The 24,620-nt window shown below is 36.6% G+C and overlaps 1 protein-coding gene across 1 annotated transcript; it reads left to right on the top strand.

The window, feature by feature from the left end:
* Positions 1 to 565: 565 nt before the first annotated feature.
* LOC131048852 (uncharacterized) lies at positions 566 to 2,467 on the top strand. Its single transcript, XM_057982926.2, has one exon. The coding sequence runs from the start codon at positions 680 to 682 to the stop codon at positions 2,228 to 2,230; it is 1,551 nt and encodes a 516-aa protein (XP_057838909.2). The 5' UTR covers positions 566 to 679; the 3' UTR covers positions 2,231 to 2,467.
* Positions 2,468 to 24,620: the final 22,153 nt, after the last annotated feature.

Raw genomic sequence — 24,620 nt, 5'->3', positions numbered from 1 at the left:
TATCGCGAAATGTGTTCACACAATTTCATGGACTACCTCCGTGAGTTTTCTTATATTCTAATCTTACTTTTCTTAAAAGAAAAAGAACGAGAGTGCAAGAATCACAACCCCTAAAATAAAGTTAAAGAAAGAGAAAGAGAAAGGAATAAAAATGTCAGCATACCAATCCCATGTAATCTAGATGCACCAATAATTAAATTACAGGTCTTTCGAAGTTACATCAGCTCGCTGTTGAGCACCATACCCTACAAATGAATTGTCCGGAGATGAAAAAGAAGATGGGGAATGAATGGTTTCGATTATTTGGAATAAATCTATATGTCCATAACTCCTGTTTTATCCCTACTTTAATGTCATGTCAGTGTTTTATTGTAAAGTAGAAGATGAGGTACAAACATACATTTAAAAAGAATATTTCAAATCTCCATGTTTACCCCGAGCGTATAAGTAATATAAAACACAGAACTGACCAAGACTGCAAATTTCTTGGGAGAATATTGTAGTGCACAGTGTACATGCACTCCGAGCTGAGTGAATTGATTCTGTTCCTTTCTCTGGATTTAAAGTGGCTTTTAGAGTCGTGAGGGATTCTTACCTTCGAGGTTAAGATACTGGGGCATTTAGGCAAAGTGTCATTTCTTCCACAGACGCCTTCAATAGGGTGCTTGCCTTGTAAAACATGTCGGAGTCTGATTCGTTGGAGGATGTTTATTCAACAGAGGGGAGTGATCGTGAAAGGAATGAATGGTGTAATGATGTCCATAAGTATGTCACACTTGAGGAGATTCGTCCAGAAAGCAATGAGACGTCGCCATGCATTTTAAGGGTATCAGAAATTGAGAGTTCCTTGCTGAAGGAATGTGAAGATGCTTACCTGCCTCAAATTGTTTCCATCGGCCCTTATCATGCCAGAAAAGAGGAACCAGATGAAGGTGATATGGAGATTGAGGAATACTGGGAAATGGATATTAAAGAAGAAGCGGTAAGTAGAGTGGTTGTAAGAATTCTTCTGAGCAAAGGTAGGTACTCTACGTCCGGCTTCAATGAAGAGGGGAAACAACGCTTCAAAGAAGAGATGAGAAACTTGTCCAAACAAATGGTGACAAAATTTACAGAGAGGGCAGACGATATAAAACGGTGCTACCATAAAGCAACATATTACTCTAATGAGTACCTGGGTGAAATGATGGTTCTGGATGCTTGTTTCATACTTGAGTTCTTCAGATGTTTATTTAATGAATCTGTGGGTGAGATTGAGAATCTGGAAAGATTTTTCCCCAAATTTGGATCAAAATTCAATCCTGTTGAGAGGTCGAAAATCTTGAAGGATTTGATAAAATTAGAGAATCAGATCCCACTCTTTGTCTTGGAAGAAGTTCTTTCCATGGAGATGAGAGATTCTCTTGAAGATGCTAAGTCTAGACTTCAGGTATTGCTCAAGGCTGTGTTCCAAAAATTCTATTATCGGCCTTTTGATTATGTTGCCTCTGGCGAATCGCTCAGGCGGAACCATATTTTGGACGTTTATTACTACTATTGTCTTGGAGATGAAGGGCCGCAAGTGGAAAATCAAAGTGCAGAAGAAGCTCAGGAGGAAAGGCAAAAGGCAGAAAACCTATGGATTTTCCTTGGAAGTTTTACAGAAGATTTGAAGGAGCACCAGTTTGAGAGACTCAAGGTCCCATCTGCAGTTCAATTACAGAATGGAGGAGTCAAAATCCAAGCGAATGGTAAAAGGATTCAAGATATTTTCTTTGAGGGAAAAACGCTAAATATCCCTCCCATACAATTGGAATCGGACTCTGAAATATTCATCAGAAATTTAATTGCTCTGGAAATGTGTTCCCCCTACGGCTCCTTGAAAAGAATGACAGCATTTGCTCAATTCATGAACGAGCTGTGCCAAACAGAGAAAGAAGCATCTGTGATGAGAGAGAATGGCGTCATTGTTGGTAACCTTTGGCAACACTCTGAAGTCACCCGACTCTTCAGTTCCTGTAAGCAATCACATTCACTGCCAACCTGTTATCCCATCGAAGTAACAAGAGAAAAATTGTTGAAATACTACAGTAGAAAAAGTAGGATCGCCGTAATAGAAGCTTGGAATGAATTCCGGAAAACATACTTCCCAAAACCATGGCTGGTGATTGGAGGCATTGGGGCAACCATTATCCTCATGCTTACTGCAGTGCAAGTCTTTTGCTTATTTTATTCGTGTGGAGCACATTGAATCATTGGATGATCAAGAGAGAGCGGCTGTTGTACATATTTTACTTTATGTGTATTAGACGTAGTTTTCTTTGATGTGATCCAGTATAAACTATAGGGTTGTAGCGGAGCTTCTCTTAAGGTAATAAACCATTAGAACGAACTTCTTATGTTCATCAGCTCCATATTTCTTACTTTACAGTCGGCTGTATAACTTTATAAAGCTGTAATCTCATATTTAAGAATAATTTCTTATACATGTACGAGTGCAAAGGTTCTTGGTGCTAAAAAGTTAGAAAGACTTTTTTAATGATCTGGTTGCGAGAAAGACTCTAAATTTTTTATACTTTTCGATAGAGGGATTTAGGACATGATCGAATATGGTAGATTTTAGGACAAATTTTTAGATTGGATAAATCTTTTTATTACATATTTATAGCTATTATTAATATAATCGATTTGGACTCTTACAATCTTTATATGACAAAAATAAATAAATTAAAAACTCAATTCAATGAGTTGAGAAAACCTAAGATAGTGACGTTGGTAATAAAAAAAATGAAATTATCCAACTCTAAAGAAAATCAAACATAATGTTAAGCTACACATACGCAACAACAATAGCAATGAAATTATTATTATGCTTGATCTAAATTGGATTATCTATTGAATAGAGGAATATACGGATGCAGTAAAAGGAAAGAAGTACTCCAGTTCAAATCCTCACCATTATGAAGATGCAATGCTTAAAAGTTGGATTATCTACATTTTAAGTGAGAAGAGCTAAAATGACACATACTATGATTATTTAGCCAAATATCTCTTTGTATCGAAATCACAACTTACCATTAGTTAATTTAAACCCTTTAGGAGGAACATTGTTAATGGTGAAGAGGGAAGTTATAGAACCTACTATAAGAGCTTTCCTCCCACCAAAACCATAACCTATCATCATTTAAATTCCCACTCTTGGAAACAACAACATTGAAAGACTAAATAAATTCAACCACAAAACCCTAGCCCAATCAACAACAAAGATCCACCATAACATATGAAGATTACCTAAGATAATGCAAATCAAATGAAATCACAAAGATGATACCATCACATGTCCAATAGGGTTTGAATCTCCATTCTTCCTATCTCCATTGATCTAGCTTGATATATTTGCTCTCAGATTTTATGTTTGCACAAGAGCTCAACAAAGAACGGAAATGTGGTTGTAAGTAGGCTTGATTGGATATGAAAGTTCGAAAGCGTAGTTGGGGGTTGATAATGAAGGATCTCCTTATATAGAAGACACTACAAGAAAATGGAAGGATAAGATTGAACGGTGTAAAAGATAAATGGTCAGCTAGGATTAGAGGGTAGGTAGTGTAGGAATTAAGAGATGAATGACATGTATCATGGGTAGAAAAGGTTAATGAATGAATTAATTAAATAAAGATTTATTTAATTAATAGAAGAAGTGGGATCAATTAAATAAATAAAAATATTTATTTAATTTAGGAAAAGGGTAATTTAAATAAATAAAGGTATTTGTTTAAATGAGAAATAAGGTTAGAAGAAGATAAATGAATTAATTAAATAAATAAAGATTTATTTAATTAATAGAAGAATTAGGCTAAAATAATTAATTAAATAAAGATATTTATTTAATTAGATAAGACAATTTTAGGTGTCTACATTTTGCCCCTCTTTGAGACAATGCAGCTTGTCATGTTGTTTCAAAGAAGATAAGATGAATTGATACAAAGTTGCCCCAAGATGGGAAAGATATGTCCCCTTGAGAGATTGGATGAATATGTCTGAAAAGATCACAGACAATCTCTCGATAAGTGAGAAAGGTGAGAAATAACTGACAAGATAGAATAGAGTGACAGAGTCAAAGGATAAAGAAGGCTGACACGGAAGACTAGGGCTAGGGTAGTCTATAAGATAGACTACAAGGGAAAACATCCTCATTGTCATCCACACACCTAAGAGATCATAGTGCGAAGAGAGAAGAGAGTATTCAGCAGTCAACAGCGATGGCATTGGTGCACAGATTCGATTGCATTCACCGATATTGGAGGCCAACAGATGTAGGAGAGACGGTAAGTACCACAAAGCCTCCTTGTACCTTGTTGCATTAATTGTTGTCACAAATGCATGCTAGGTAGTGAAATAAATGCGCTTTAGGTATGTTGCAAAAAATGTCAAGTTGGGTAAAAAAATGTTAAGGTACGTCTGGTAGGTTAGGTGCGTTTGTGTTGGTGTCAAGCACGTCTATGATTTCAGTAGCGTCTGGGTTCAATGTGAGCTCGTTTGTGAAATGCAGGCGAGTTTGTACAAGGCAGGCACGTATATGCATGACAGAGGCACATTTGTGTGTTTCAAGCACGTTTGTGTAGGGTAGGCGTGTTTGTGAAGTATGTAAGTGTGTTTGTGTCATGAATGTGCGTTTATGTATTCAAAGTTGAATCGACAGTTCTGTGATAAACACGTTGTCAATTGGATAAGCTATTGAGAGGATACACTCAAGCAGGTCCTCTAGGGAAGACTCAGATAACAAATAGGGATAGGATTGATAATTTTGTGATAGAATATACATTACCAATCAAGAAACTACTCAAGAGGATACACTCAAGCAAAGTCCCTAGGATAGGATATAGTGAGGCACTTCATGATGGATAGGGAGAACCAAAAAAAATTGACAATTTTTTGATAGAACATACATTGTCAACTGGATTAGGCTGAAATTGACAATTCCTGTGATAGGACATACGTTGTCAATTGGATAAGCTACTCAAGAGGATACACTCAATTAGGTTCCCTAAAAGATAGGATAAAAGAAACACTTTGTGATGAACAAGGAGTACCTCTAGGATAGAGTGCCATATGATAGATATAAGCACTAGGATAAAAAAGTAGCACTTTGTGATGAACAAGGAGTACCACTAGGATAGAGTGCCATATGATAGATAAAAGAACTAAGATAAAAAAGCAGCACTTTGTGATGAACATGGAGTACTATTAGGATAGAGTGCCATATGATAGATATAAGCACTAGGATAAAAAATAACACTTTGTGATGAATAGACAGTACCACTAGGATACAGTGCCATGTGATAGATATAAGCATCAGGATAAAAGAGCAGCTATTGAGGCTATGGGCCTGTGATATATTATGTATGTGCTTGAGTTTTGGGCGAACATGTGGTTGCTGACTACTTTAGCTGAGAGATGGCACTAAGAGACATACACTTTTTATTTGTCGATGGGTGAGATGACAGTCACCTTGAAGGATGTATATAGGATATTGAGGATACCAATCATTGGGGAGTTAGTTCCTTATGATTGAGAGGGAGACAGGGATGCATTGAGATGAGTATTTCAGGATCCAGGATTGGGGATGACGGTTGGACATGTGGCGTTGGACACTGTGACAACTACAGGATTGACACTACCGATAGTGCTAGCTGGAATGATCAACGGGTTTCTCTGTCCGGACAGGATGACATGAGGGTTGGCAATGGGATGGGGGAGGACTCTGGAGACATTAGTGATGGAGCACACTAGGTTTGCATGGGGGTCGTGTCTGCTGCCACACTTGTACTATGAGCTGCATCAGTTTGTATATCATGGATTAGCAGGATTGGGATGCAGAGTGACACTATTGTAGGTATGGGCATATTAGCATCTACCAGTTACACGTTTGATACACTTCAGGGGTAGAGGACATGGGCGCAACTATGTTCACCTGTATGATATAATTACATCTCATACACGGATTGGGAGATTGGAGTATTGGCATTGGGTTATTGATGAGGTAGTCAGTGTGGTATGGAGGCCTTACTAGGACTATAAGGAGTGGGAGGATGATGCACTGGAGATGATGTAGGTGTTCAGGAGTAGGTATCTGATTGGTTGGACACCATATGTTATTGAGTGGCAGTTGATAGAAAGGGTATGGAGGCAGTTCGGCCAGATACAACGGATGCCATGGGGTTCAAAGATGTATGCACTGATAGTGATGGATCAGGTGCATTTGGGTTCATTGTTATCTTATGATCAGGTAGTGACACAATTGCAGGAGATGGTTCCCATGCCTTTGGACATATGGGAAGATGTAGAGGATGTAGGGATGGATGTAGAGTACACTACATATTGGTAGAGCATCCATTTCCACAGCTGATGGATCTAGGGGATCTAATAAAGGGAGACAATGAAGATGGTGGAGATGATAGTGGAGACGACGGAGGTAGAGGCCTACGGCGGAGGTGAAGCGCAGTGGTATAAAGGAGAGTGGCTCAGAGGAGAGATGGTAGAGAGGAGAGACAGGCTCATGTAGTGAGGGGTAGAGGTGGATTGTCTTTACAGGTGCCAGCAACACAGGTTCCTAGATAGGTATAGGGACAAGGTCAGGAGCAGCCACAGGGATAGGGTGAGGGGAGAGAGGAGGAGGATGAGCTACTATCCTTGAGGGAGATCTGCCAGGGATAGGCAGATGAGATCTAGGATCTGGAGAGGGATACATTGAGGCTTATGAGACAACTGAGGGACACTGAGTGGGAGACGGATTAGGCTATTTAGCACTATACAGAGGCTGAGACAATACTGAGGGCAGGGAGATAGGAAATGAATGACACACGGGCCAGATACACCTATTTTATATGGGCAGCAAAGGAGATAGCCTACTAGAGAGACCTGTACTATGGAGTGGTACCACTAGATGAGAGGGCTAGGAGCTTCTAGAGACCATCGCGGATGACGACGACCACTGGAGGGAGAGACAGGAGATAGACGTCTAGTGGTGGGGTCATGGGTCCTCCACCACCACCAGATAGAGGGGGTAGGAGAAATGATTTTGGGGCGGGTCCTTCCAGGGCTTAGACTCTGTCAAGGCTAGCTAGCTCTGAGGGAGGGAGTTCATTATAGCCTTAGAGGGATCCCTATGTATCAGTTTTGTATAATGATGTAGACACCTTCAGGTGATTATAGCCATATGTATTTTGATATCATTGTATCATGACACTTGTGATTTTGATATATATATAGATGAGATGATTCATCCTTGCGGCAACTATATGCATGTGTACCTATGTGATGTTGCTTCTATGTGATGCATATTTCTATATGATTCTTATGATATGGATGCAAATATGTACGTGATGAAATGCAATATTTTTGTTCTTTTATGTTTTAGATGTTATGCAAATGCAAATGTGAATGTATGAAATGCATATGAATATGATAATGCAAATAATTATTTACATGATGAGAATGCAAAATGTGCTAACATGTGTAGTGTGCAGGATGTGATGCAATTGCGATATCTATATGTATGTATGAAATGTGAATATGTGGCAATGCAGGTGTAAACTACATGAAATTCAAATATTTTTGGTGTGTCATTATACTCAATCATGTGATAGCGGGCTACACGGACTCAAGAAGGATGATGGAAGTCAATCAACAAAGGGGGATGAAATATAGAAGATATGGAAGTGAAAGAGCTTCTTGTGCTATTATCATCATTGAGCTTTATTATGGCAAATAGGTTATGACAATCTAGGTATATGTTCGACCCAGAAAGTCAGTGTACCTATTTGAATGGAGATCAAACAGTCGCAAATAAGGAATGCCCTAGTTCACACTAGACTCACAGTGTCCTCATATCCTTGGACAAGTCATAGAATTACTAAGAGACAATCCACAAACAGAAAAGAAAAATAGGTGACGATACCCCATCCTCACCTTTCTAGTCAAAGACATCCTAGAGATAAAATCTCTAGTCAGAGACATCCCAGAAAAGTTAAAAGACATGTCACCAAAAGATGAAATCAAAAGAAAACCAAGACTCGACACTAACATCCACTGTAGTCCTCAAGTTTAGTGTCTCTTGTCACTTGTATAAGTCTTATTTGATTGTGATCACAATGTTTACTTTCACAAAAGGATAGATAACACTGAACCATAATGTTGTCTGAGTCTGTTGAAAGATTTGATTTGTTGAAGCCCATTGTTGCTTCTTTCTCATCTGAAACTGACCGAATCCATGAAACTGATATTTTATTACAGAGAAGACGAAACTTTATTGTGGATTGGTGATGCAAATGTTACTTTATTGTGGATTGTGCGTGGATAGACTGAAGAAAATTGGAAGAAATTGTACTCCTCGGAACATGTGATGCTCTTAGTTCCACACCCATCACTAGACTTCTAGGATTTGCTTTAGCAACAGATAGGAGCTTATTTATTATTGATGGAAAGGTGTGAAAATGAGGGATTATTATGAATGGCTAACCAATCTTAGGTAGATCAATAACAAGCAATGATGGGAATGGGTAAGTTTATTATGAATGGATAGGTTGTGAGTGTGTGCAAAGTGAAGGAATCAGATTGAATCTTGAAGGATAGAGGAGCAATGTCTCTAAACATGGTGCTAGTAACCTAGTTTTCACCATTGGATGAATTTATTTCTCTTTACTTTTTACTTTTTTTTTTCAACTTTTTTTGGTGTCACAAGGTGCCTGTTTGCCAGGTTTTCCCTTAGTAATGATTTTTTAATTTTTATGATTCTTTTGTATTTTTGAATTTTCTGATTTTTTTATATTTTTGAATTAGGATATTCTGAAGAGCTATGTGTAAAACTTGAAAAGGTGCATTTTGTTGATAGGAACCTCCAAAGGTTCACCATTTGAGGTTGAAAGTTGATGTGCACCTGATCCATAGACCGTTGTGATGATGTAAGGACCAAGGCAATTTGGTTTAAACTTTCCCTTCTTCTCTTTGTCTTGATGATTTTTTAGGATTTTTTCTGAGAACTAAGTCACCTACCTCAAATGTGCAAGGCTTTACGTTATGATTGTAACTGCATTATTCCTTGACTGAATGATGTGTAGCTCCATTGATTGTCTTCCTTGATAAAAGGAACTAAGATAGAATTAGTAGCATGTGGACTACACAGGCCCGTATGCGTGTCACCTAAAGAAGTTTGGGCATCCCTGATAATAAAGTCCCTTGAGGAAGCTCCATTAAAGGTCCATGATGTATCGCCAGAAGAGAAAGGATGTGTGCAACAAGTGGATGAGTTATGAAGGCTTGTGATTGCGAAAAGAAGTGAAAGTATGATAGCATGATGGAGACTTAGGATCAACAAGAATGCTTTTTGACTTGAAATTTTAGAACTTTTGAACCCAACTATTTTGATATTAGGGGAGATCAAATCTTGTTCTTTTTCTTTCATAGGATCTTTATCCTTGACTTTTATTTTTGTAGAGTCAAATAGATTTTGATTTTGATTTGAGCTAAAGGACTTCTCTTTATTTTTAACTTTTAGATTTTTCCTTTCAAAGCTTGATTTTTTATCCCCAATCGGTAAGGGCTTTTGTAATTCTTGTTGATCCAAGTCTAGGAGAGGAGTGGAAATGGAATGGACAGATGAAATGGTAAAGCTATGTGAGTTCTCAAGAGGGTTGGCGATACACTCAATAGATTCTTCACTAGAACCACTCTTAGGACTATTGATATCAAGAGCTACTTGCACCACTAGAGGAAATTTGCATTCAGACTTAGTAGCCACAACATTAGGTGGTTCACACCCAATTCCTTGCAAATTGTTTATAGATTATTCTTGTCGACTGAATACCTTAGGAGATAGTAGGAGTTGATCAACATGAAAGAGATACTCACCACATCCCATGTCTTTAACCTTGAACTTTTCTTTGATGTTTGCTAGTTTTGATGTAGAAGCTTTCAAGGATTCTGGATCAACATATGTTGATGAAGGAACAACCTCTCGATTGACTGGGATTGTTATTTCTAATCCGGGTCATAGATTGTTGCAATATATAAATGGGTTTGGGTCATCTTTGATGGTCACTTCAACTCCATTTGTGAGAACTTGATACATCAATGATATGTTGAGGGAACAACTCCCATTTCATCAATCCATGGACGTCCTAGCAATATGTTGTATGTAAGATCAAGATATAGGACTTGACAAACCACATCCTTCATAACTGGCCCAACTCTGAGAGGTAAAGTGACTGTGCCCTTGGATGAGCGTTCTTCGTCATCATATGCCTTGATGGTGATCGCATGTGTAGAATTCATAGCCTTTTTAGAATATCCCAATTTCTTAAGAGTATTCAATGTACAAATGTTTAGACCGGCTTCTCCATCTATTAGGACTCGTTTAATTTTATGTTTGTGTAGGAAGGCTTCAATGTGTAAAGGTGCATTATGCGGTTGGCTTACAGAGGTGTCGTCAGCTTCAGTGAATGTGAGAGAATGCAGAACGGAATGGATTCCCACCACGGCTTGAAACTGGTCCACATTCAGATCGATGGGGACAAAGGTTTCTCTCAAAACTTTATCAAGGATGGATTTATGTGCAGGGGATATGCGTAAAAGCTCAAGGATGGAGATAAGCGCGGGTGTCTTCCCTAACTGTTCTACTAGGTCGTACTCAAGTTTGGCCGATGAGGAAGTGGTGGTTTTAGTTGGAGCACCTTGCAAAGTGATCTTACCTCAATGAGTTGTGACATTACATTCAGAGGTAGACTCAGAAGAAGGTCCAATGCCTTTTAGGATAACTTTTAGTCTTTGGGTAGAATTTTCAAGTATTTTGTCCTTTATGATAATGGTAGAGACATAATTATCCATCGAGATGTGATTGACAGTTGAATCATAGTTAAATAGGATGCTCTGGTATAGTTGGACTGCTCATCTGTGGCTTTGGCTTTTCCCTTGTCATGTTTAGGGAACAGTTCCTTAAACATCTCATGTTCTTGATTGGATGAGGGTGGGTGCAAGAAGTTGAGTCCCACTTTTGGGCAAAAAGTGGAAGTGTTTTCCCTATTTTTCAATTTTTTTGTCGATTGATGTCAAAATTTGAGGTACTTAGAGTTTGAATCTGAAAAAACTTTAGTAATAGAAAATGTAGTGCTCAGAGTATAATTTTCAAATATGTAATTTATTTCAATACCCACATGGTAGAAATTGATTTTTAGTAGGCATATGTAAAAACCACTTTTTCAAAATGCCTGTTTCAGGACCATACCACACATGTGTACGACCACCATTTTTTGACGTAAATAAAAGAATGTTTGCAAATCCTTCTAGGAAAAGATACCTAATATACCAAATATTGATGTGAATATTTTTTTAAAATGTTTTTATTGAATATATTTTTTCAAATTAATTTTTAATTGACTATAAAGTACATTTCCAAAACATCTGGTGTACGTCCACCATAATTTGATGAAAATTTCATATTTTTTAATTTTTTTTTAATCTTCAAAGGAATTGTATGTAGATTGATGTCATATAATTTATTTTCAAAAAAACCTAAAAACAAAAAAGTTATTAAAGTTTTACTAAACCTCACTATTTTACATTTAGGTACAACTTTTGATTAATAAATAATGCAAAAAAAGGAAAACTAATCATATCACTATGAAATTTACATTTTTGAAATTAGGACAGTGAGAACTCTAATGGGTTTTTATTTCATCAAAAAATATGACTAGGAAGACCTTCAAAAAATTATAGCAAGGCAGAAATCTAGTATTCCAGCGCCTTAGCCATTTTTTTGGAGGTTCAAGCATAGTCTTGGTCCCACCAAGCCTAACTCGAAGCCAAAATTGAGGCATAGGTGTGTTTCTCACTCCATCTTTTATGAAATGGGCACCCATTATTTAAAATTCAAAAAACGAGCACCTGTTATTTAAAATTCAAAAAATGGGCACCCATTTTGAAATTTATAGCACTTTAAGAAATGTGTGCCCATTTTTAGAAACGGGTACATGTTTTTAGAAACGGGTGCCCGTTTTTAGAAACATGTGCCTGTTTCTAAAAATCATGCACCCGTTTCTCTATGGTGGTCTTATCCTAAATGGGTACCCATTTTATTTTTATGGGTCAGGGCTCCGAAGCTAAACGAGTGCCCATTTCTTAAAAAATGGGCACTCGTTTCTAGCGGCAAACTTTTTTTCTTGTAGACTTCCACAGAATTGGGACCCAACTTCTTGCACCCACCCATGAATTTCCTTCGATCTTAATGTCACCTCTATCAATAAGATCTTGTATAATATTCTTCAGCCGATGACAATTTCTTATTTTATGTCCCTTGCTCTTGTGGTATTCACAGTACTCATCGACATTCCACTAATTTGGTTTGACCTTTGGCTCATATGGAGGATTGTCTGGATTTGTTATTATCTTGTTTGCCACTAGCTTCTTGAAAGATGATTCAAGTGGTTCTCCCAATGGGGTGTTTTTCCTTCGTGGTTTAGAAGTTTTTTGATTATTCACTTGGTTGTTTGTAGAACTTGATCCAGAAAGATTGATTTTGGGTCTCACTATGTTAGCATCAACAACACCATCATTTACTGTGTTCTTGTTCTTGTTCCAAAATCGTGGCTTGTCTTTTCCTTTAAAGTCCTATTTGTTTTCTTTGAATATCTTAATGACTCCTTGCTCAATTAAGACCTTCTCTGTTGCTAAGTCTTTCTCAATGACATCCTTAAAAGTGGGCAAACAAACTTTCCTTAAGTCATAACCAATTTCTTTCTAGACGTTCTTTGTGAACATCTCTACCATTTATTTATGTGGAATTTCACAAGAGCATCTGCTGGCTAAATTCCTCCATTTTTGTAAGAATGATGAAAAAGATTCTCCATCCTTTTGCTTGGTGTTGCACAAAGTGGTGACTAATATATCTCTCTATGTTGTATGAGAAATGTTGGATAAAAGCCTCTGCTGAATCACCCCATGACTTAATTTCAAGTGGGACTTGGGAGAACCATTCCATAGCTTTAGATCACCTAAGCTTTGTGGGAATAATCTCATCAAATATGTCTCTTCTGCTACTACCTCAATGTAAGATGTGAAAAACTATCTTATATGTGTCTCAGGGTCTCCTTTGCCTCTGTACTTATTAGACTTAGGTGTCACGAAATGTGTAGGAAAAGGAGGCATTGAAATGCTTTTGTCAAATGGATAGGGACATGTGTCTCTCATTGTGTAAGTTGACTTTGGTGTATTTATGTACTCCATTTTCTTTTGTAAGTCCTTAATTTGTTGTTCCAAATTGTTCTTAGGTGGAGACCGACTTCTTGGACCATATCGCATGCCTGAGACACCAAGTGGAGGAGAAGCATGTTGCATATATGAATGGTATTAATCATACACATGTTCATATGGAGGAGGTCTATAGTGATGATGTGTATAGGGACCACTTGGTATAAAGTCATGATGAGGAATGGAATATCTATTTTGTCCATGTATCCCATACTCTACAGGCATGTCATGAGTTTGTTCTAGTGTGTTGCTCCGAAATTTGACACAGGGTTTCCTTATGTCCAAATTTTGAACATGCCTTTGAATATCCAATTGCTTTTGCGGTTGGTCCTTAGCATTGGTATGTGATTGAGTATATTTTTCTGCGTAAGACTTCCATAATGATCTACAAAGGTGAGTATCATAAGCTTGACCATATGTATATGGGACCTCATGTTTTTGAAACAAAGATGATGGTGATTTAGGCACAAAATGTGGTCCTCTATGATGATGGTGATCCATGTTGAGTTGAGGTTCTTGCAAAGGTCGATGTTCCATTATTTGAGACATGTCAAAATCATGAGGTATCTTAGTTCCACTTTGCGCCATTACTTGTACGCAATATATTGTCTATCTCTCCTCATTATTTCCTCAACCAATCTATTAAAATTGGGATCCATGATGGAGTCTTCCACTTCTACTGAATGTATGGAAAAGTTGTCCATATTGTCATTGTGTGTATCATTGTTGTTTGTTTTATCCACGTGCTCAACATTTTGAGTGTTTCTATAAGGGTCCATGTCAGGTAATGTGGTATGATTAGAATTGAAAAAGATATCATTGTCATACTCATAGGCACTCATGTTTGCAGACTCTTGAGCCTCTTTAGCTTCTCTACTAGATTTTTGGGAATGAGTTTCAACCATGAACTAGGTCTTGACCAAGATCTGTGAGACTAGATGAAAATGGAAAGAGTATGGAAGACCAAGAGTTTGGATGGAATGCAAATGAATCAGAGGTGTACTTGCAATGTCAAAAGTGTAAGACCAAGTATGTATGTAGTAGAGTAGGTTTCGCTTCCAAAGAGATGATAGTTTCTCTTGATAAGGTAAGTTGACCTTGACTCTAAGTAAGACCAAATGAGACCCAAAGGTGATAGACCTTGATGAGGGAACACTTAGCAAAATGTTGTTGTATGTATTATGTTGACAAAGCAAGATGAGGACAAGCAAGTGACCTTTTGACTCAAGTTTAGATAAATGTGAATGAAATGTAAGGTGTAAAGTAATGATGAACTTTGTGAGACCCAGAAATAGGTTGAATGCTAGATGAAAACCCAGAGAAATAACTTAGGAAGCTCAAGAAGTCTGAAATTGACTAATATTGTTTACTGGACTGAAATTTTTTTCCAATTCTGAACACAGACGTGCCTGTATACTTCACAGACGTGGTTAAATGACACAAACGCTGTTTAAAACTATGGAGATGCACTTTTGAGATTTTGTGAATAAATAACACAGATGCATTTCTTCCCTTCACAGAGGTGGCTAAATGACACATACACTATTGGACATTGCACAGATGTGTTTCCTGAAACTAAGTGCAATTTTTCCTATTTTGTAAAGTTGTTGTTGTGACCAAATCTAAATTTTTGACTATTTTTCATGACAAAAGGACACAATGTTGATGAGGACTCAATGTTTGCAGGTGTTTAGACTCAAAATGACTCCAAAGAAAGTGTGTTGTTTGATGTAAAAATGTTTTGCATACACTTGAAGACACAAAAGACACAAAGTTTTGATGTTTGATCTTGAATGTTTGAATTTTTAAAAGAAGACAAGCACAATTCTTATGGTTGGCCAAGACAATAGTTGTTGATCCCACATGGGGTTTCCCCCGAGGCTACACTGTTGAGAGCGGATACTTAGATGCTTGACACCACTAGCTCCACCCTCGGCACTCACTTCTCTGAGGTAGCCAAGAATCAGTCCCCATGACAAAATCCCCATGGCAAACTTTGTATCTCTACTAAGAACCGTATGTGTGTGGGCCGCTCCAGAGGTTCGACCTCCTGCGCCAACAACTGGAAGGATTTTGGCTTTCTAAAACAAAAAGGTGCTAGTAAGGGCATTCGCTCATGTGGCCATACATGCGACACTTTCAGCTGTGTAAATACAGAAGGCTCCCAGTCGGTAGGGGTTACACTCTACAACTGATCAAATAAATTTGATCAAACGGGTTTATGGGGAGACATAGTGTCGGTATGAACTAATCAACACACGTTACCCATAGCTTTCACCATGGATATAGTTATTTATAGTACTTCAGAAGAGGTGGGTTTTCCTCCCTACCACTTGGGTCATTCCCTCCTCACTAGTAGTCCTAATGACCATATGGGGAGGGAGGCCCTCTAGAGATTAAACACAAAGAACCTATTACTCAAGACACAAAAGACACTGGTTCAATTGTAGTGCACCAATTGAAGTGTTTGCTAATATATGAAAACAAGGCACGCAATGAACATCAAAAGAAAACCCTTGCCAAGATCCTGAAACAAAGATTTGTGAGTATTTTGGCTTGTTTCAAATGATTACCCCTTCCTGCAAGCAAATAAGTTAGGTTTATTTTAACAAAATCCCAAAACACTTTGTGAAATAGGGGCCTTAGACAATGCATTTTTTGATAGATTCAAAGATCTAATTTTAAACAAGTTCTTTTGCATCATAAAAAACATACCACCTATAAAATTTCAAGACATTTCCAAAAAATGTAAGAAAATCCAAAAAAGTTTTTGATTTCCTCCAAAAATTAATTTTTTATTAAAATTCATAAAAAATTCATAGAAAACGCAAAATTGATCCAAAAACTTTGAATTTTTTACAAGAATCTCTTGATATAATTCCAAACCTGCACAAAACAATCCCTCCAAAATTTTTGAGGATTTTGTGAGATATGATCAAAATAATGCAAAACCCTAATTTTAAAGATATGATTTTTTAGGAATTATTTTGCATCAAAATTAAAATAAAAAATAAGATATCCTATTTATAATTATGCAAAATTTCCAAATCTATAAACAAATCCAAAAAAAATTCTCTTTTTCTTTGCAAATTTAATTTTTATGAAAATGCATAAACAATTCATAGAAAATTCAAATATGCTCCAAAAAAATCTGATTTTTCTAAAGACCACCTCTGATAATGTTCTTGACTTGCAACAAAAATTTTATGCCAAAATTCAAAGCCATTTGTGAGATCAGATCAAAATAATGAAAAACCCTAATTTTTAAAAATCCATTTTTTTTGGAAATATTTTGCTTAAAAATTAAAATCACAAAGAACTAATCCTATGTATAATTCTTAGAGATTTCCAAAAATGTAAGAAAATCCAAAAAAATCGCTCATTTTCTCTCAAAATTAATTTTTATGAAAATTTATAAAAAAAATCATAGAAAATGTAAATATGCTCCAAAAATTCTGAATTTTTGATTGAGAGCTCTTGATGTTGTCTTCAACTTGCCAAAACAATTTGGTGCAAAAAATTTAATCTGTTTGTGAAATCAGATCAAATCTCTTCAAGATCTTAATTTTGTGTCCAAAACCCTAGCTGCACAAGGTTATTCTCAAAATTGCTTTACATAACCACAATATAGGGTTAGAAAAATCTGCAAAAAACATAGATCTAACAAAAATCCATCTGCCACTGAGTGTTCCAAAATTTTTATGGTAAAAATGGAAACAACAACATTGAAAGACTAAATGAATTCAACCACAAAACCCTAGCCTAATCAACAACAAAAATCCACCACAACATATGAAGATTACCTAAGACAATGCAAATCAAATGAAATCGCAAAGATGATACCATCACATGTCCAATAGGGTTTGAATCTTCATTCTTCCTATCTCCATTGATCTTTCTTGATATATTTGCTCTCAAATTTTATGTTTGCACAAGAGCTCAACAAAGAACGGAAGTGTGGTTGTAAGTAGGCTTGATCGCATATGAAAGTTCGAAAGCATAGTTGGGGGTTGATAATGAAGGAAGCATCTCCTTATATAGAAGACACTACAAGAAAATGGAAGGATAAGATTGAGAGGTGTAAGAGATAAATGGTCAGCTAGGATTAGAGGGTAGGTAGAAGAAATAAGAGAATACTGAGAAGGTAGGTAGTGTAGGAATTAAGAGATGAATGACATGTGTCATGGGTAGAAAAGGTTAATGAATTAATTAATTAAATAAATAATTTATTTAATTAATAGAAGAAGTGGGGTCAATTAAATAAATAAAAGTATTTATTTAATTTAAGAAAAGGGTAATTTAAATAAATAAAGGTATTTATTTAAATGAGAAATACAGATAGAAGAGGATAAATGAATTAATTAAATAAATAAATATTTAGTTAATTAATAGAAGAATTAGGATAAAATAATTAAATAAATAAAGATATTTATTTAATTAGACAAGACAATTTTATGTGTCTACAATTATAATTCAATCTTTTTATTTTTTGTTGTTAATTTTTTTGTATGGAGATGAAGGGTGCTCTAAAAATGTTAGTGTAAATTTTAAAATATGTTTTATGTTATTTGAAAAACATGTCTTTAATTTTTATATTTGAAAAAAAATTATTATATGAATTTTGTATAAACAAAATAAGAGTTTTCACACATTTGAAAATCTTTGTTACGGAATGGAAACGTTCTTTTACTTGATATCAGACACGAGTCTTCAAAACCTCTACAAGTATTGGAGAGGAAGCTGAATCCTTCAGAACAAAAGGATAAGGAGCATTACGGCTTATGCGATCGGGCATTTTCCAGTGGGGACAAATTTAGGACGATATGGATTGGCAACTGGATGCATGAGTAAGGATTTTACAGGGAAATATGTCTTCCTAGTTAGATTTAGTTAAAATACGGGATTGCATGGTTTCTGGGCTGATTAAGCCCCAAGCAAGACCAGAGGTTTTGTTGTTTGTTCTTTCCTACCGGTGCCCGTACGAACAGTCTCATGTAAATTCTATTTTATAAATAATAATTTTTTTGGCTTCGTCTGTTTATCGACCAAAAATAAAATAAAAATATTTCGCTGTGAAAATATTACTTAGATACCAATGAGTGGTAGTCTAACTTTGATTTAAAGGAAAAACTATGTATTTTAATTGATCATGGTAAGAATGTTAAATGTTAGAAGTCTAGAATCCAAAAAATCTAAAGGTTTTGTTCTCAAGGGATGCTATATTTAAGGAACTTTAAGCTATGACCAAAGAAAATTAGTCAAACAAAATGAGAGAGATAAATGTGAAATGTGATTCATAGAGCACAATTTTTTTGGCTAAGAATCTTATTTACCATGTTATAACTAAACATGTTGATGTGCAATATTATTTTGTGAAGTGGCCATTTCTTAAAGAATTTCCCATTAATGGTGAACAAATCTGGTGCTTCCCTCAAAGCCAACAGCAACCACCCTCACTTGGCCTCGGAAGAAGCTTTTAAACCTGACCCTGTTCCCTTTACCCCATCTCCTCTTGACCCCTCATCTCAGTCTAGGGTTGCAGATTCTCCCCCCTCATCTGATCCCTCTCCCTCCTTTCCTCTGCCTCAAACCCTCAACTGCTCATCCACCTCTCCTCCTTTAGTTGCACATGCTATTCTCTATAAGGCCCAATATAGAAAGCTAATGTACTAAGAGGGGAGGGGTGAATCTGTACTCTAAAACTTTTCCTTGATAATAACCTTACTGTTATACATAAACAAAATAGTGCAGTAACATAAAATAAAACTATAATTAACAGATAACAATCATACATGATTCACTCCATAACACATATATTTTGGTCACGCAGAAACTCTTGGTTAGAGAGAAAAACTGCGGTGGGGATGGCACCCACAACTTCACTACTGCAGTAATAAAGAATGCTCGGTTAGAGCTACATTTAGCTATTTCTGATAGCTTACCCTGTTAGGAGTATTAAGATCAGTTAGATCTACCTTACTAAAGGATTTTTACAACACTATATAAGTGTAGCACTTGGTTAAAGGATTTACAAGTTATAGACTTGGTTAGAGTCTATTACCCTGTTAAAGGTTTCTCTTACAACTTCAAAATATTACAATATAATCATTACAAATATCTGCAACTTTACATCTGAAATGCTAAAGCAGATTCTATGTGCTCTGAATAAAATTACCTAGCTTGTAGCATACCTCGGTAACCCATAATGAAACTCAATAAACCCTTCTGTTTACTCTGTTCTTTGACTATTCACTGATAACCTTCTCGGTGACCTCTCTGTGTCTTTGTAACAGTCTTCCTTCATGCATACACACTGCTATCTCATTGCATCTCATATCATATCATGTCTAACCCTAGAATCATGTTGTTGATATAGATATCTTACAACGGTGATCCGATTCATTGCTTCGATCTTACAAAAAAGATTCCTCAAATGAATAACTAAACAAAATATCTCATAGGTTAGATTAGCCTTGTAATCATACACAATCTCCTAATGCAATTCCCAATGCAAAAACGGTTAGATGTGTCTCGATCTTGTAACACGTTTTCATGTGCATGTCCAGGTTCAATGTATTTGGTAAAATTTTTCACTCGGTGAGTTAACTTTACCACTCGGTAGCCATAAAACTTTACTCGGTAAACAACTTAGTGAATATTGTGTTTTGTGACTACTTTCTTCAGTAACCGACTAGACTGTTCATACCGACTTCTCTGTGTGTACCGACTGCATGATTCGGTAATACTAACTGACTAGAATATAGTATGACTTTGGATATGAAACTAATGGCAATTCAATAAGTAGTAACAATCTCCCCTTTTGACATTAGTTGAGATGTTTGACAAAAACTACTTACAAAGTCATAACTCAAAAAAAAAGACTATATACTTGACAATATGTACAATAGTCAATAGTATATGCAGATATACTCCCCTTATCATTATCCTATACATAACTTTGAATTTTGCATGTTTGGTTCTATTCTGTACTTGTGTGCTCTGAATGCTTTGTATATTCTGCTTGGTATACTCCCCTTGTATACAATACTCAAAATTTTGTTATCAAAATTGTACTACTCTCCAAGTGTATAATTACTCCCCCTTTGCTGGGCTTTCCTCTATGTAGTAACATAATATTACTCTCCCTCTTTGACAAACATTAAAAACTTAATTTGCATTTAGAGGTGGTAACTGATCAAAAATAGTCTTATACTTGGTCCGAGTGTCAGTGAGGGCGACTGAGAGTGAGTCCTTGAGACTTTCCATTAATGAGTTTTGTGCTTGAATATCATATAAGAGTGATAGCAAGCCATCAAGAGTGCTTCCCTCTTGTGTAGTTGATAAGCTTGTAGCTCGGTTGAGCTGCTCTTGGACTGATGAGAGATGAGGAAGGAATAATGTTTGAAGGGTCATTATATCCATCTTAATTTTATGCTCTTCATTCCTCAATTCTAATTGTTGAGCCATGAGCTGTTGTAGCTTCTTGTAAAAATTATGAACTGAATTAGGCTCAGTGGTCAACTTGGATGAGAGATCGGTGATCTCTTTCTCAATTGCATCAGTTTTATTTTTTATGTCTTTAATAAATAAAGAAAATGTACACAATTTTTGGAATAAATAAAGAATGTGCTTGAGTTGAGGGGACAACTCAGCAATGAATTTGACAAGTTTTACCTTGCCAACAGCAATTGATTTTTGGACTTCCTCTATCATTTTTGTTGTGAGCTCTTTAGCATTGAGCTTGCTTAGGTACTCGGATGCATGAACTCTAGATGTTTCAATCTGATTAAGGAGTTCATCCAACTGAATATGGATGGCTGCATCGGTTGACACTGTTGCTGATGGTAGCATTTTTGTGAGCAGTGTCCTAACCTTTTGAAGTACCTTGTTCTTTTTTTGTATGGCCAGTTGCTTCTCCTATTCGGCCTTTGCTTTGCATAGTTTACCAAATTCAGTGAGTGCTTGCCCTTTTAATTTGGAAATGTTGACATTGGGCAACACAATCTATTTAGATAAGTCAAATTTAAAACCATGCTTTCTCACCTTCTTCTCTTTTCCTTTGGTCTGTGGCACTAAGACAAGTGCTTGTGAGGCTTGCTGTCCCTCGGTAGGTTGCTCGATAGATGCAACACTTTGGACTGTTCCTGTAGCAGTTGCAGTGTCTTTGGATGGCTCGGTGCTAGGGGTCTCAGCTGTAATATTTGTTGTGCTTGTTTGTGCTTGAGATGTTTGATCTTTGGTTGTGTCTGCTGTAGCTTCAGATATGTTACCTTCAGTAACTTATTTGGTGTCCTTGGGAGCCTCGGTTGGGACTGGTGGCTTCACCAGTGGATAAGGCTGAACTTGTTCTAAGACTGATTCACTAGACACAAGTTTTGCATAAGTGGCGCCTTCAATCATTTCCTACTCCGGTGCGGCTTCATCCATTACATCTTCATCAATTTGTATAGTGTCAACCGGGTCTGGACCTTGCTCGGTGACACTTGGATCTTGCTCAGTGACATCAACAATTTTAATTTGAGATTGTTCACCAACATCCTTTTGTTTGAAGATCTCCTGCCACTTGGCCTTAGTCTCATTCTCCACATCAATATATAGCCCATTCATCAATTTTAAGGCTCTTTGTTTCACAAGAAATTTTGAATTGTATGTGATCAGATGCTCCTTAATTTCAGCTACGGACATGTTAGGAAATAAATGGACAAGACTTCTTTCACTTATTTGTCTCTTCGAATCCATTACATATTTCCACCTGTTATCAATATGTGAGTAGAGTTCACTTGGAAGTGACTTTGCTAGCTCTAATGGTGCTAACCGAAACTTCAGAAGTGTACACATGATAGCTTCTTCAATCTGTCATTTCTCATCATTATTCCTAGTCTCATACATAACATATCTAAATCTTGCAAATCCTCCGTATTCTTTAAGATTGGCACAAAAGTTTTCAACACTGTGAATGTTTACCTTTTTGCTCTTCACAATCTGGAATTTGTTTGCATCATCAGACTCTGTATCACTCGACTCTTTTGCCAAAATGAGTCTCCAAGTAGATTTCTTGAAAGTCTTAGTTACCTTAGGAGCGGCAACAGTCTTTTGCTTCTTGCTCAGTGATGTAGTTTATGCTCTGGTGTTGGGTCTCTTTGTTGGTGGAGTTGGTAGGGCCTTTGTGATGTCTTGTTTCTCTCTTTTTAGAACTTTTCTCTTTGGCAACTCTATACTCAATGTTATTGCAGTCTCCTATGCTTCTGATTCTTCCTTGATAATGACAAGATTGCCTTTGACAGGTGTAGATGAGGATTCTTCTACTAATTTCTCATATAAAGCTTTTATCATCTTTGTAGATTTTCTTGTAGCCTTAGGAACTACAATGCTCATTTTTACTTTCTCCTTCACCTCTTCATAGGTTCCATACCTTAGTTCAGTTGCATGCCTTGGAAATGATAGGTAGGCATCAATTTGTTGCTGTGTGATATCATAATCAATTTCATAACCCATTGGTTGCAATGATTGAATCCTCGGTTCAACAACATTTACATAGCAATAATCAGTGTTGACTTCAAAACATATATTGTCCTTGTATTTTTCGACCAGCTGTGGTGGGATCCTGTACCTATTGTGCATTTTCTCTTGGAATTTGCTAAAATAATCATCCATGATATCATTAAAGTTATCTCCTAACTTCTTGATGTAATCATTGATCTAATGGGTGATAGGTCGGTGTAGCTCCCATACTACTTTACTGACTGAGGGAAAGAACTTCTCAAAATAAAAAAACATACATACAAGTAGTGAGCCGAACTTTAGTGTGTTCATCGAGTTGTTCTTCTTCGACTTCCTTATTGTGTTCAAGTTCTCAAATAAGTTCTTTAGTAGCCCTTCACATAAGTCTACTTTCATTCCCTTCTTTACTATTTTGTAGGGCAGGTCCACTGCAGCACATTGTACACTGTTTTCTCTTACAGATTGGAAAAAACAGTAACCAATAACTCTGATTGCAAATTTTAGTTCAGCATCAGTGACATTATTTAATTTCAGTCCTTGGTGATCGGATTCTACTCCAGTTAGACTGATTAGCTCCTTTTGTGATATCATTTTCTTTGCACAAGCATGATCATAGATGGGATATCCAATGATCAGGTGAATGACTTCCTTCATGATCTTGAATGGTTGCTCTTGTAGCCACATGAAATCATCATGTACTCTGCTCAATACAAACTTAACCCATTGGGGTTTGAACACATGAGGATAGACTAGGGCTTCAGTTAGTCCCTTGATTCTGATATGTTCAAATTTACTATCCAATTTGCCGTCAATGCACAGTTCATCATATGTGTCACTAATCTCTACATGACCGAGTTCCTCAACACAACACTTGGTAAAGAATCTGACATCTTCTACCAATAAGACTCGATTCGAGATGAGTGAAAATGCAGTTTTATCATCTGGTTCTGAGGCAACTTTAGGAGTTAGGGAATACTTCAGAGATGGCTTCTCCACATTTTGGACAACTACAAGGTCTTGGATCTTGGGCGCCATGGTAGATCTCGAGTAAAATTCGACAGGTTATTCTTAGGGTTTGCAAGTGACTTACTCTTCACACTCGGTAGACACTAGCAATTTGACTAGATCGGAAACCAGCTAAACAGTGTGAATAGATTGATGTAAATACCTCAAAATTTTCTCTGAATGAAGTTTGATCGCTTTGATTCACTCTGCTCTACTTCTTGAAAACTTGGGTGAATGATAATGACCGCAAAAACACTTTTAAGTACTCAAAAATACCTTATCGGGCTCCGTGGAAGTTAGGTCAAGATATTAAATGCACTCAGTTCACCTTTTACCGATTTACTCCATTTTTTGTTTTCACCGAGTACCCAACTTTGCTTTATTAACCGACTTGACAGGTTTCCTGTATACACCGACTTGACAGGTTTCCTGTATAGTATGTAAACTGACTAATTGCATCTTAACTATGCAGATTTTGAGTTTTGTTCATAATAAAATAGGAACCGTTATGATTTAACTTTTAAAGAAAGCAGTCCCTTCATACCTTTTCTTGACTAATTTGAAATAGGTGCACCTAACTCAATAGGTAAGGTGCTTTCTTCATCAGACATAATTTCTTTCTTTTTCCAAATCATCTTGAATTTTTCTTTTATCTCCTCAGTGTCTCTTCTCGGTTGATCTCTGCAATCTCCAGCTAAATGTCTAGTTTTGTGACAATGAAAACATGCCATACCGGGATTTCTCCATGATCTCCAGTTGTTCATTCCAAACCTTATAAAATAGTTGGCACTTATATGTCCATATCATCCACAACATTCGCACCATATCCTTGTATT

Source organism: Cryptomeria japonica, chromosome 3, assembly GCF_030272615.1.
Source record: "Cryptomeria japonica chromosome 3, Sugi_1.0, whole genome shotgun sequence".
NCBI lineage: Eukaryota > Viridiplantae > Streptophyta > Pinopsida > Cupressales > Cupressaceae > Cryptomeria > Cryptomeria japonica.
This window is presented reverse-complemented; position numbering and strand designations above follow the sequence as displayed.